At 32.8% G+C, this 14,761-nt stretch overlaps 2 protein-coding genes across 3 annotated transcripts in view; one reads left to right on the forward strand and one right to left on the reverse strand.

Annotated features, from left to right (window-relative positions):
• Positions 1-14,761, forward strand: part of tup (LIM1_Isl and LIM2_Isl domain-containing protein tup) — a 97,748-nt gene that overhangs the window by 72,219 nt on the left and 10,768 nt on the right. The gene's annotated exons all lie outside the window — the stretch shown is intronic.
• Positions 13,047-13,738, reverse strand: LOC143196195 (uncharacterized). The gene is made up of 3 exons (XM_076403867.1): positions 13,547-13,738; positions 13,402-13,485; positions 13,047-13,297 (listed from the first exon to the last, which is right to left on the reverse strand). Exons 1-3 carry the CDS (start codon positions 13,617-13,619, stop codon positions 13,137-13,139), a joined length of 318 nt encoding a protein of 105 aa, XP_076259982.1. The 5' UTR covers positions 13,620-13,738; the 3' UTR covers positions 13,047-13,136.

The raw sequence follows: 14,761 nt of genomic DNA on the forward strand, positions 1-14,761 counted from the left end.
AATCGTAGAACTTTTTTTCAGATACGATGAATTACTAGTTGATATGATCTCTAAATGCAACCACATATTTGCACCCCATACGCCCAAATTGGTTTTATGGCTGACTGATAAACCAATCTATTTTATATGCTTTGTACAACTTAAATTTACAAACTAATTTATTAATATTGTTCTGGGATATGTTATTAATACACCACTATGTATTTCAAAAATTAATATTAAACTAAACTACGTAAGCTAAAGTTAAGAATACACTTATACACTAAACAATTTCGTGTGATTTAGTTGCCTTCAATCTTCTGATTTCTTGCCTGTTGTCCAATAGCTATAGAGTTTCCACGTTGCTGTAATTTAGCGACCTTGTTTAATGTTTCAAGGCGAAATCTTGAATCACTTGATTACGTAGCCATAAGCATTGCTGAACGTAGCACTTTGAATCGTAGAACTTTTTTTCAGATACGATGAATTACTAGTTGATATGATCTCTAAATGCAACCACATATTTGCACCCCATACGCCCAAATTGGTTTTATGGCTGACTGATAAACCAATCTATTTTATATGCTTTGTACAACTTAAATTTACAAACTAATTTATTAATATTGTTCTGGGATATGTTATTAATACACCACTATGTATTTCAAAAATTAATATTAAACTAAACTACGTAAGCTAAAGTTAAGAATACACTTATACACTAAACAATTTCGTGTGATTTAGTTGCCTTCAATCTTCTGATTTCTTGCCTGTTGTCCAATAGCTATAGAGTTTCCACGTTGCTGTAATTTAGCGACCTTGTTTAATGTTTCAAGGCGAAATCTTGAATCACTTGATTACGTAGTCATAAGCATTGCTGAACGTAGAACTTTGAATCGTAGAACTTTTTTTCGGGTACGTTGGATTACTAGTTGATATGATCTCTAAATGCAACCACATATTTGCACCCCATACGCCCAAATTGGTTTTATGGCTGACTGATAAACCAATCTATTTTATATGCTTTGTACAACTTAAATTTACAAACTAATTTATTAATATTGTTCTGGGATATGTTATTAATACACCACTATGTATTTCAAAAATTAATATTAAACTAAACTACGTAAGCTAAAGTTAAGAATACACTTATACACTAAACAATTTCGTGTGATTTAGTTGCCTTCAATCTTCTGATTTCTTGCCTGTTGTCCAATAGCTATAGAGTTTCCACGTTGCTGTAATTTAGCGACCTTGTTTAATGTTTCAAGGCGAAATCTTGAATCACTTGATTACGTAGTCATAAGCATTGCTGAACGTAGAACTTTGAATCGTAGAACTTTTTTTCGGGTACGTTGGATTACTAGTTGATATGATCTCTAAATGCAACCACATATTTGCACCCCATACGCCCAAATTGGTTTTATGGCTGACTGATAAACCAATCTATTTTATATGCTTTGTACAACTTAAATTTACAAACTAATTTATTAATATTGTTCTGGGATATGTTATTAATACACCACTATGTATTTCAAAAATTAATATTAAACTAAACTACGTAAGCTAAAGTTAAGAATACACTTATACACTAAACAATTTCGTGTGATTTAGTTGCCTTCAATCTTCTGATTTCTTGCCTGTTGTCCAATAGCTATAGAGTTTCCACGTTGCTGTAATTTAGCGACCTTGTTTAATGTTTCAAGGCGAAATCTTGAATCACTTGATTACGTAGCCATAAGCATTGCTGAACGTAGCACTTTGAATCGTAGAACTTTTTTTCAGATACGATGAATTACTAGTTGATATGATCTCTAAATGCAACCACATATTTGCACCCCATACGCCCAAATTGGTTTTATGGCTGACTGATAAACCAATCTATTTTATATGCTTTGTACAACTTAAATTTACAAACTAATTTATTAATATTGTTCTGGGATATGTTATTAATACACCACTATGTATTTCAAAAATTAATATTAAACTAAACTACGTAAGCTAAAGTTAAGAATACACTTATACACTAAACAATTTCGTGTGATTTAGTTGCCTTCAATCTTCTGATTTCTTGCCTGTTGTCCAATAGCTATAGAGTTTCCACGTTGCTGTAATTTAGCGACCTTGTTTAATGTTTCAAGGCGAAATCTTGAATCACTTGATTACGTAGCCATAAGCATTGCTGAACGTAGCACTTTGAATCGTAGAACTTTTTTTCAGATACGATGAATTACTAGTTGATATGATCTCTAAATGCAACCACATGTTTGCACCCCATACGTCCAAATTGGTTTTATGGCTGACTGATAAACCAATCTATTTTATATGCTTTGTACAACTTAAATTTACAAACTAATTTATTAATATTGTTCTGGGATATGTTATTAATACACCACTATGTATTTCAAAAATTAATATTAAACTAAACTACGTAAGCTAAAGTTAAGAATACACTTATACACTAAACAATTTCGTGTGATTTAGTTGCCTTCAATCTTCTGATTTCTTGCCTGTTGTCCAATAGCTATAGAGTTTCCACGTTGCTGTGATTTAGCGACCTTGTTTAATGTTTCAAGGCGAAATCTTGAATCACTTGATTACGTAGCCATAAGCATTGCTGAACGTAGCACTTTGAATCGTAGAACTTTTTTTCAGATACGTTGGATTACTAGTTGATATGATCTCTAAATGCAACCACATATTTGCACCCCATAGGTCCCAAATGGTTTTATGACTGACTGTTAACCAATCTATTTTATATGCTTTGTACAACTTAAATTTACAAACTAATTTATTAATATTGTTCTGGGATATGTGATTAATACACCACTATGTATTTCAAAAATTAATATTAAACTAAACTACGTAAGCTAAAGTTAAGAATACACTTATACAGTAAACAATTTCGTGTCACTTAGTTACCTTCAATCTTCTGATTTCTTGCCTGTTGTCCAATAGCTATAGTATTTCCACGTTGCTGTGATTTAGCAATCTTGTTTCATGTTTCAAGGTGAAATCTTGGATCACTTGATTACGTAGTCATAAGCATTGCTGAACGTAGAACTTTGAATCGTAGAACTTTTTTTCGGGTACGTTGGATTACTAGTTGATATGATCTCTAAATACAACCCCATATTTGCACCCCATAGGTCCAAAATGGTTTTATGACTGACTGTTAACCAATCTATTTTATATGCTTTGTACAACTTAAATTTACAAACTAATTTATTAATTTTGTTCTGGGATATGTGATTAATACACCACTATGTATTTCAAAAATTAATATTAAACTAAACTACGTAAGCTAAAGTTAAGAATACACTTATACACTAAACAATTTCGTGTGATTTAGTTGCCTTCAATCTTCTGATTTCTTGCCTGTTGTCCAATAGCTATAGAGTTTCCACGTTGCTGTGATTTAGCAACCTTGTTTCATGTTTCAAGGCGAAATCTTGAATCACTTGATTACGTAGCCATAAGCATTGCTGAACGTAGCACTTTGAATCGTAGAACTTTTTTTCGGGTACGTTGGATTACTAGTTGATATGATCTCTAAATGCAACCACATATTTGCACCCCATAGGTCCCAAATGGTTTTATGACTGACTGTTAACCAATCTATTTTATATGCTTTGTACAACTTAAATTTACAAACTAATTTATTAATTTTGTTCTGGGATATGTGATTAATACACCACTATGTATTTCAAAAATTAATATTAAACTAAACTACGTAAGCTAAAGTTAAGAATACACTAATACAGTAAACAATTTCGTGTCACTTAGTTACCTTCAATCTTCTGATTTCTTGCCTGTTGTCCAATAGCTATAGTATTTCCACGTTGCTGTGATTTAGCAATCTTGTTTCATGTTTCAAGGTGAAATCTTGGATCACTTGATTACGTAGCGATAAGCATTGCTGAACGTAGAACTTTGAATCGTAGAACTTTTTTCAGGTACGTTGGATTACTAGTTGATATGATCTCTTAATGCAACCCCATATTTGCACCCCATAGGTCCAAATTGGTTTTGTGACTGACTGATAAACCAATCTATTTGATTTTAGAACTTAACTTTGAGACTAATCTACTCTGCTGTTTTTCTACTGTAATGTTTCCAGTTTAAACTGTCATCGGTTATCCCTCAAAACAATCGGTTATCTCTCAAATGATATAATTATGTTTTTATCATTTCCCCGTAACTCAACATTGACATGAACAAATGCCGAGCTATTAAACTGTATTTTTCAATCTCTAGTCCATTTATGGATCTTGTTTACTGTCATTTGTGCAGACCTATGTTTTTGCCATAATGACATCGGCAAAATATGTCAAATACTGTTTTTATTAGGAGAATAGCAGTGTTGAGAATACACCTTCATACGAAACTCTAAATTTTCTTTGGAAAAAATATGACTCCGGTAGTTGGACTAATGTCACCAGGTCCAATGCTTATAAGACGGAATCTCTAAATCATGGCTATATTATGACTTGGAAACAATATTCCATAGTTGAATTATATTTCATCATAAGTATTAATTTAAACAACTGTACTCTGTTATAGAGATATTTACTTATATTTTTCAAGTTCTCAGCCTTAATTGTATTTTATTACGGTGTATTTAGAGATATGCTATTTCTCATTGTATCTTCTTTAGATGCTAATATATAATATTATAATAGAGAGCACAGTAATGATTATTATAGTTCGTGAATCAAATGTATACAAGATATACAGTATTAAATCCAGCTCATTATCTTCTTATTTTAATTACTTACATTAGATATGCCTAGTACATTCTTAATTTACAAATTAATTTATTACTAATTTTCTTTTTTTTTAATAAGATAGATACATCAATATGTATTTCCCAAATTAAACTAAAATTAATTACTTAAACCAAAATAACGAGTAACTCTTAAACACTATACAAGTTGGTGATCGCTTCAACTTTTTGATTTCCTTCCTGTTGTCGCCTGCCTTTGAGGTAAAATCTTGGACAACTTCGAAAATCCATTTAATTTCGAGGTCATCGTGCAGTTCCTTATTGGTTACGTAGCGTATAGTAGCGATAGTAGGAATTTGTTTTGGCAACAAAAATAAAGAATCGGTATTTTAACAAAAACGTGCTTGAGAATTTCAACAAAAAAAATTGCAAATGAAGCCAAAATAAAGCACTTTTTTAACTAAATCTACAACAAAATAGCGTTGAAGAAAACATGATGATGATTTTATGCTTCACACGTGTGATGCCTGTATGAAAATGTGCTCGTATTCGAATCCAACGTTCTGTGAAATTTTCTGTCTGTGATTTTGTACAAACATTTCACCCGATTTATACACATATAAAACGAGAATCGTTACTAAGTTCAAATTTTCCGTTCAAAAACTAGCGAGCGACCTCCATCAGTGGTTTGTTCAAGTTAAACAATGACCGGTTCTCCATACTCAGACCAAAAGCGGTGCTAATGAACGGTAGCCGCCGATATCGGGGCTAATTGTTCATTGTGGGCCCGCCGTGCGAGCTTTGAAGCTAAGCCCCCGCTACGGGCAAATATTTGTCCAGTTAAAAACGGCCTGCCATCGAGCGCTTTAGCCAAACACGGGCTGGACAAACAGAGATGGTCCCCTGAGTGGCCGAGATGTCAAAAGCGCCCGCCGCGACCGACTTATAGTTATTTTTAGAGGTTTTTTTCCTTTTATCTATTGTTTGCTCGTTCCACAACCACCGCCTAAGAACGAATCGTTCGCTTCGGGACCATCCGTTGAACTGTGGAGGAATATCAAATCAATATCGATTTTATTGTTTTGGAAATCTTACTTCGAAATCAGGAACAATTAGGACATTTGGCATCGTCGCATTCTCGTCGAAACGTTCTTGATATATACTGACATAATAAAATAAATTACCTATAATTATTTTCGTAAGTTGCACTGTTATACATTTCCAAAACATTGAGATTAGTTTCTGCAGCCTACCCAGAAGGTAATAAGTATTTGTTATGTTTATATTATATATACATGGCATGTAGAAAATCACTTAATTAAGTAATCCCCTGTACAAAATACTATTTTAATTAATTACTCTTATTCTAAAGCTTATTCTAAAATCTATATATGTCCAATAATCAGATCGGATGATGTTAGACGTTTTAGTCTACGCACTTCATTGTCACTTCGCATATTTAGCTGATTAACCATTGTACTGACACTCTTTCGAAGTACTTAACACAAACACGTTGAATTACACTAGTTATTGGTTCTAGAGGAATATCGCATCATCAACATCCAGGAATTGGAAGAAGCACATACTCTCTAAACGGAAACAACTAGGACTAAAATTATATCAAATGTATTGGCTCATTGGGCGCAAATCCAAGTTATCATTAGATAACAAGGTATTGCTGTATGAGTCTATACTCAAGCCCATTTGGACATATGGAATTCAACTATGGGGTACCGCTAGCAAATCTAATATATCCATCATTCAACGGTTCCAAAATAAGGTGTTGCGTACCATTGTTGATGCTCCGTACTATATTTCAAATAAAGTGGTACAACGCGATATTCCTCTAGAACCTATAACGAGTGTAATCCAACGTGTTTGTGTGAAGTACTTCGAAAGAGTGTCAGTGCATCCCAATGTACTCGCTAATCAGCTAAATATGCGACGTGATAGTGAAGTGCGTAGACTAACACGTTTAACACCACCTGATCTGATTACTGGACATATGTAGAGTTTAGAATAAGCATTAGAATAAGACTAATTAATTAAGATAATATTTTATACAGAAGATTACTTAATGAAGTGATTTTCTACATGCCATGTATATATAATATAAACAGAAGAAATACTTATTGCCAATAGGGCAGATTGTGGACTCACGAAGAGTAATAAAAAAAAAAAACATCCAGGAATATTGCAGGACAATATTTCTTTTCCTCAAATGCTTTTTCAATAGCCGAAGTTACTCTGTGCACTTAAAAGTTTGTTGAGTGGTGATTTCGAAAACCAAACTGGAAATCTGGTATTATTACAAAAATTTTAACACTTAAATATTAGTTTCGCAAATATTTTTGATATTGTAGGTAGCAGCAAAATAGGCCTATAAGACTTGACTTCTTCTGCAGGTTTGTCAATTATTTAATAATCGTTAAAATTTAACGTAGATAATCATTACAGAATTAACATTTCAGATTTGTTTCTCGTAAATATTTTTATTTGAAGCAAATAGTAAGCACACACACAAAAAGAATTATTAAGTTTTTTATTACACAATAACAAAATAATAGCATTAAAGAATGTTAAGGAAGTCATAGTTATACAAATTATAGCTGGATTTTCTAACCGCTCCTAGCCGTTCTATTTTTTCGTTAGTTTTGACCAACGACCAATCCAAACCTAAAGAGGATAATGCATCAATTATCTAGGCCATTTGGTACCCGACAAACGTCATAACGTTAAATTTAATACGTTAATTTTTATGATAGACTACTGATTAGTTGGGGTGGTTGAACAAGTGAGAAAAAATGTATACTGAACATATTGAATTTTACAGCGTCGTTTATAAGAAGGTTCAAACGGTGGTTACAGCAACGTACTTCTTCTTTTAAGGTATTGCTCGTGAATTAATGTCCAAACTGTTTACCTTCTATATTGGAAATTTAATTTAATTGGAAATTATATTTAATTAATTAGTCTTATTCTAAAGCTTATTCTAAAATCTATATATGTCCAATAATCAGATCGGATGATGTTAGACGTTTTAGTCTACGCACTTCATTGTCACTTCGCATATTTAGCTGATTAACCATTGTACTGACACTCTTTCGAAGTACTTAACACAAACACGTTGAATTACACTAGTTATTGGTTCTAGAGGAATATGGCATTGTATCACTTCATTTGAAATATAGTACGAAGCATCGACAATAGCACGGAACATTTTATTTTGGAACCGTTGTATGATGGATATATTAGATTTGCTAGCGGTTCCACATAGTTAGATTCCATATGACCAAACAGGCTTGAGTATAGATTTATACAATAATATCTTGTTATCTAATGATAACTTGGATTTGCGCCCGATAAGCCAATACATTTGGTAGAGTGTAAGTCCAAGTTGTTTCCATTTGGTGGTTATATGCTTCTTCCAAGTTAGACGTCGATCTAGGTGCATACCAAGATATTTAGCATTGTCTGCTTGCGGAGTTGACAATTATTCATATAGATTGGTGGACTGTTCTACGGAGCGTTTCGTTGGCTGTTATGCGCCATCTTTTCAGCCACATTTATATTTGATTTAGGTGTGTTTGTAGGTTCATTGATGCTATTGCTGAATCTTTATGAGAGGCTAAGACTGCCGTATCGTCGCGTATGTTGCCACAGTGGTTATTTATGTTGTAGGTAGATCGGCTGCGTACAGAAGATATAGTACTGAACCCAGTACACTATCTTGCGGAACTCCTGAATATATTGCATGAAATTCGATAAGTTCATCGCCTTGTTTTACAGTAAAATAACGATCTGTGAGTTAAGATTTTAGTAGCGCATAAGCCGGACGAAGAGGAAATTTCTTTAATTTAATCTGTCATCTTGTATGCCATACTTTATCAAAGACATGAGATATGTCTAGGAATGCAGCTGAACAATATATTTTGGCATTTAAGTCCATATTTATTTTGTTAACAAGTTTATGCACTTGTTCTATTGTTCCATGCTTATTGCGAAACCCAAATTCGTGTTCTGGAATGATCTTTCATTTTTCTATTATACAATATATATACAAAACTTTTGAGATTATCGGTAATAAACGTATAAGCCGGTAGGAGGTGACATCTTCTGGTGTTTTCCCTGGTGTGAGAATCATTATTATTTGAGCTACTTTCCAGATGCTAGGAAAAAATTATTTCGTAATATAGCAGTGAATATGAATGTAATAAGTTTACCCCATTCTCTGATAGTTCCTGTAATACAAATATTAAATAAAATCCCTAAATTTTCAAGAAATTGTAATTAAAATCCGAAATTATAGTTAAATATGTAGGACAGATCATACTAAAATATCTAAAATAAGGTTTCAGCATTATTTCCCTCAACTTTAATGCACTTATTCCAATAATTATCCAACTTATAAATACCATCACTTAATAATATAACTTATTTACAATGGAAGTCAGGCCACATCAACAAACAAGAAATGAGTTATTTCCTATGAGCCTATGTACATTTGATTCAATTTTGAATTTAGTTAGATTCAGTTGTTAGATAGATAGATTAATAACTTTAATTATTAAAAAAAAGGAATAAAATATGTGAAATAAAGATTCAATTAATCATTCCTTTCAAAAAGAGGTAACCAAAATACAGGAATTATTACCAAACATAATTTACTTCAGTATGTATAATATTTTATTCTATATTTGAGGATTAGATCGTAAACTGAGAATTTGTATTTTTACGCTATATGTTTTGAGCAATTTTCCAATGATTTTTAGTGGTTCCAATACATCTGTATTTTCAAACACTTTCAATATCACTAATTATAGATTCAAACTTTTATTAGGTTTTGAGTGTTTTGATATTAATGAACTAAATAGATAATAATGAATTTGAACCACTATTACATAATGTAATAAAGATCTAACCGAACTAGATTCTAAAATACGAGATATTTCGAAATCAGACGAAACTAAATCAAGAAATTAAAAACACGTTACTGCTAAGATAGATTCATACTTGGACGGTAGGACCTTTCAATTGAGAATTGAAAGGATCGAAAACAGATCTCCGCAGGAGTCCCGCAAGGTGCTCCACTAACCCCAGCCCTGTTCAACCTTCACATGGCTGATTTCCCACTCCACAAGCATTTCCACACAGCATTTTATGCAGATGACTTCTCTTTTTTCACAATCGGTTATAGTCCCGACGCTATTCGCGACAGACTTCAAGTCCGACTGAACCAGGCGATTGTCCGGTACAAATTCTGTCGGCTGCAGATAAATCCAAGCAAAACTCAGGCTATTATGTTCCACCACAAGAAGGAATTGCGCGCCTATCGCCTCCAAATCGATAAAGTTCCCATCCCCTGGCTCCAGAAGGTATCATACCTCGGTCTCCAGTTCGACGGCAGATTCCAATTGTCAGCCCAAATCCAACACGCTATCTGCAAAGGCAATGGCGTGTATAGTCTACTCTTCCCACTCCTCTGCAGAAAAAGTAAACTCACAATCCCCCAGAAAGCGCCTCTGTATAAAATGTTAGTCCGTCCAGTCTGCCTCTTCGGAGCATAGGTACAGATACATCTCTGAGAGACAACTCTGAGAGCCTCCCGTTCATGAAGAGTTTCACAAACATGCTCAGTGTAAGGTTCTCCCTAGGCGCCTTAAAACACGACGACACCTTGATGAAATCCCTAACCATTCGCAAACCTCGGTAGATAACCAATTACGACAATCTCAGTTGTAATCCAGGGTCTCTGTCGCCCGCAAAACACTTCACTAGTTCTAGCTGGACATTCTGAAACTAGAAAAAAAGCTGTCAAAACCGAATGAAAGTGTTACAGTAGATATCCACCGACATCGCTTGAGCAACTTCAAGTTCTTCTTCTTTCAAAAGAGATATATAGAAATAGAGAGAAGAGCGATGAGAAGTTCTGCGGCATCCACCGTACTCACCAGATGTAGCGCTTGCTGATTTCCGACTGTTCAGATCAGTGCAACATGGTTTGGCTCGTGCAGGGTTTAGAAATGTTGAAGCAGTGCGAAAATGTATCAATAGTTAGATTTATCACACCAACATCGTTCTTTTGCCTGAAAGATGGGAAAAAGATTATGATCGAAAACGTTTTGATTAATATATACTTATTATATAACAATTTTTATCAATAAATGCGTCAGAAAATCAGAATACGTTCAGCCACCTAATAGTTTGATGAATTTTGAAAAATAATTTGAATCAAACTTTGTATCCACCAATGTTTTACAGTTATTTTACCTACGCTTTTTTCTGCTAGTGGTAAAAAATAACCCAAAACCTGTGGATAAAATCAAACATACCTATTTAAACAAAACCAAAGACTTTTTCTGCTTTCTATTTGCTCATTTCGCCACGTTTGCATGTGTGTGCCTGTTTGCCCATACGGTCGATTCAAACAAGACCTTTTTCTTTATTTATAAAAGGTCGAGCCAGAAAAGAAAAATATCCGATAAAAAAACAACGGTGAAATAATATCAGGCCTTTTGGTGTCTCATTCGATTTTTTTATTTTCGGTGAACGATGACGTCAGTCGGGTCTACTATGATTTTAATGTTTTTCGTGAATATTAAGCCTAATTCGTAATATATGACAATGATGTCAAATATCAATAGTACGGCCCTATAAATCAATTTTAAAGTATTTACAACAGATGGTGTTACCGTATAGTAACCATCGTATAGATTTTGTATTTATATTTTGTTGAGGCAATATAATTATTTCATAGGCAATAGTAGGGGCAGATAAGGTATGATTTGTAGATTGTTATGGAACAAAGGATATCTTAAATAATAATATGTAAACAGAACTTATTTGAAGATTATAGTAAAGGTAAGAATGAAATATAGTCATGTTTGTATACGTTTTGTCTATTTGTTATTATACTTATATCTTCACTACATAGTATAAAACAAAGTCGCCTTTTCTGTCCCTATATCCCTATGTGCGCTTAAATCTTTAAAACTACGCAACGGATTTTGATGCGGTTTTTTTCAATAGATAGAGTGATTCAAGAGGAAGGTTTATATGTATAATACATGCATAATATACTAAGGCAACATTGCTAATTTTAGAGGTTTCTAACGTGATGTCGTAAATTAACCTATTTTTTTAGGCTTATTTAGCAATTAGCAAAAACGCTGCCTAACCCTACGAGTTAGATCAAATTAATGTACTACAGTATTGTACACCATAAAAAGGTCTACAAAAAAGTCCGCGATGGTATATGTTTATCTTTTAGGGATAACCCACATTAACCATTTTTATTGTTTACTTTTTACGTGAGAAAATGGCTTATTTACGAAGCTATTTTAAGCAATACGGCATTAATCCTTATCGAATTAAGTACCTTAAATACAGTGTGCAATTAATATAGATCAATATGGTTCCTTACAGCATGTAAATTAAACAAATATTTTCGGAGATATTACATTTTTAAAATTTGCGTTTAAAAATGTGTAATGTAATAAAAATTGTATGAATTTAGATATTCCAAAGATAGCAGGAAATCTTCATAGTAAGTATAGGGGAAGAGGAATTGTTTTACTCCAAATTTAATGCGTGCAGGCCAAGGGCAGTAATGAATGAACCAAAAATACTGGATCGATTTTAATCATGTTTTCATTGAGTGACATAGGCATATATATTTTATGCCCGTGCAAAGTCGGAGCGGGCCGCTATGTTTTTATATACAACGTTCATATTTTTTCTGTAGTGTATTTAATTTAGTATCAGCATTGCACCCGTGCGAAGCCGGGGCGGGTCGCTAGTTTATTATATATATATATATATATATATATATATATATATATAAATATATATTATATTATTCTATAATATTATATTTTATAGATATTTCAAAAGAAGAAATAAGCTATAACGAAGCATCATTAATTTTCAGCATAGTGTAAATATAGCACAGTATATATAACATAGTACTTGAAGCTTTGTGATTTATTATTTCTTTTGGTTTATATAACTCTTCAGAGCAGATAAATAATGACAAAATATTATAAAAGGAAGAATATATATTAAAGGAACCGTAACAAAAAAGACAGGAGGTTATTCCTTTGTATACTTCTTTATTATATTTAGATTGAACTCTTCTCCACACCACCTATGAGGTAGAATCCCAGTCGCGTTATTTTTTTATTTTGTGGTGTGTCCCCTGTAGGCCTAATCCACCTTTCCTAAGTATCCATTAATATTGCGGACTGATATTTACTTCTAAAAGTAAGAAAAACTATGAAATAATACATTGCACTTTTAGTAAAACATATTTACTTTTTATGTTTGGGTGTTTCCTTCTTTCGTTTTCCTTTTAAGTCACTTTTTTGTTGAAATCTCTGAAGCATAAACTCTATATTCTTAAGTATTTGGCTTTGTGATTGTTGATCGATTGATTTCAAAGTGTTAATAATACCGAAAACTTGTTGTCAAAGTCATTTTTTGTCATTGGTTCTTCCGCTTCGCCCTGTATATATTTTTCTTGCAAGATTCTTCTAGTTTCTTCTTTGTCCTGCGATTTAATCACTGACCGCTCTCGTAGAGCACTTGCTACATTATCTGCAAAAGAATTAATGCCCACTATCTCCTCATATATACGTACTGAATGCACATGCTTGCACAGAGTATTCTTTATCGTATATTCTGGAGAGTTACAGACATACCTATGCATTTCAACTTTTCTTCTATTATTCTATTCATAAAACCAACAATAAAATCTTCTTTTTTTAGAATACTATGCATTTCACCTATAACAAAAACCATACTCACAAAAAGCACAATTATAAGACAAATGTATATTAATATTACCTTCCCGTTTATAGAATGCAAAATTTTTCCTATTTGCATTCCATTCTTTTATTTTCAAATCAACAGCAGTCATTTCATTAGGACTTATAATTGAATTAATGTTGTGTCTTTTTATTAAATATGATAGATCATCTTTATTAATGATATTTAACCTCTGTGTTTATGGGGTATCTATTTGTCTTAAGTGTAACAAAATTCTATCGTTTGTTACACCAGATTTCAATTTTTCAATAATAACATTTTTCTCAGATTTCAGAAGATACCTTTACAATAAGCTTCAAACAAGTTCTGTTTAACAATCTACAAAATTAGTGTTATAAAATGATAATATTTTACTAATAATTCATACCTTATACTAATATTCGCATTATCTGCCGCTAATTTTGCCTATGAAATAATTATATTACTTCAACAAAATGTAAATATAAAATTAACCTAAAAATGACATTTAAACACAATTAAGACGGTGGTACGAGAAAGGAAGGCGTGATAGAAAAGGACGCGAGTTTTGAAAACTGTCAGGTTAAATTAGAACAAATGCGCATGTGCAGTCTTAGCCAATAGAAACTTGTATAGACATAGATGTATAGGTTTTCTACTGTAGTTTGAAGAGCATGTCCACCAGTCGTCTATATCAATAATCGTCAACTTTCGCAAGCAGAGGATGCTAAATATCTTGGTATGCACCTAGATTGACGTCTAACTTGGAAGAATAGCATACTTGCCAAACGGAAACAACTTGGACTTAAACTCTACCAAGTGACTCTACAAGATATTACTGCATAAATCTATACTCAAGCCTAATTGGTCCTATGGAATCCAACTATGCGGAACTACTGGCAAGTCTAATATATCCATCATACAACGGTTCCAAATTAAAGTGTTGCCTGCCTTACTGTTTCAAATGAAGTGATACAACGCGATATACCCCTAAAACCAATAACTAAGTACTTCGAAAGAATGTCAGTGGATCCCAATGTTCTTGCTAATCAGCTAAATATGCGAAGTGACAGTGAAGTGCGTGGACTAAAACGTCTAATACCATCCGATCTGATCATTGGACAAATATAAATTTTAGAATAAGCTTTAGAATAAGAGTAATCAATTAAAATAGTATTTTGTACAAGAGATCACTTGATGAAGTATATATAATATAAATATAACAAATACTTTTGCCTGTGTATTGTCTTCTGGTCAGATTGTAGAAATACTAAG

Source organism: Rhynchophorus ferrugineus, unplaced genomic scaffold (assembly GCF_030347505.1).
Source record: "Rhynchophorus ferrugineus isolate W39M unplaced genomic scaffold, kcgeb_rfMv2 rfM4, whole genome shotgun sequence".
Taxonomy (NCBI): domain Eukaryota; kingdom Metazoa; phylum Arthropoda; class Insecta; order Coleoptera; family Curculionidae; genus Rhynchophorus; species Rhynchophorus ferrugineus.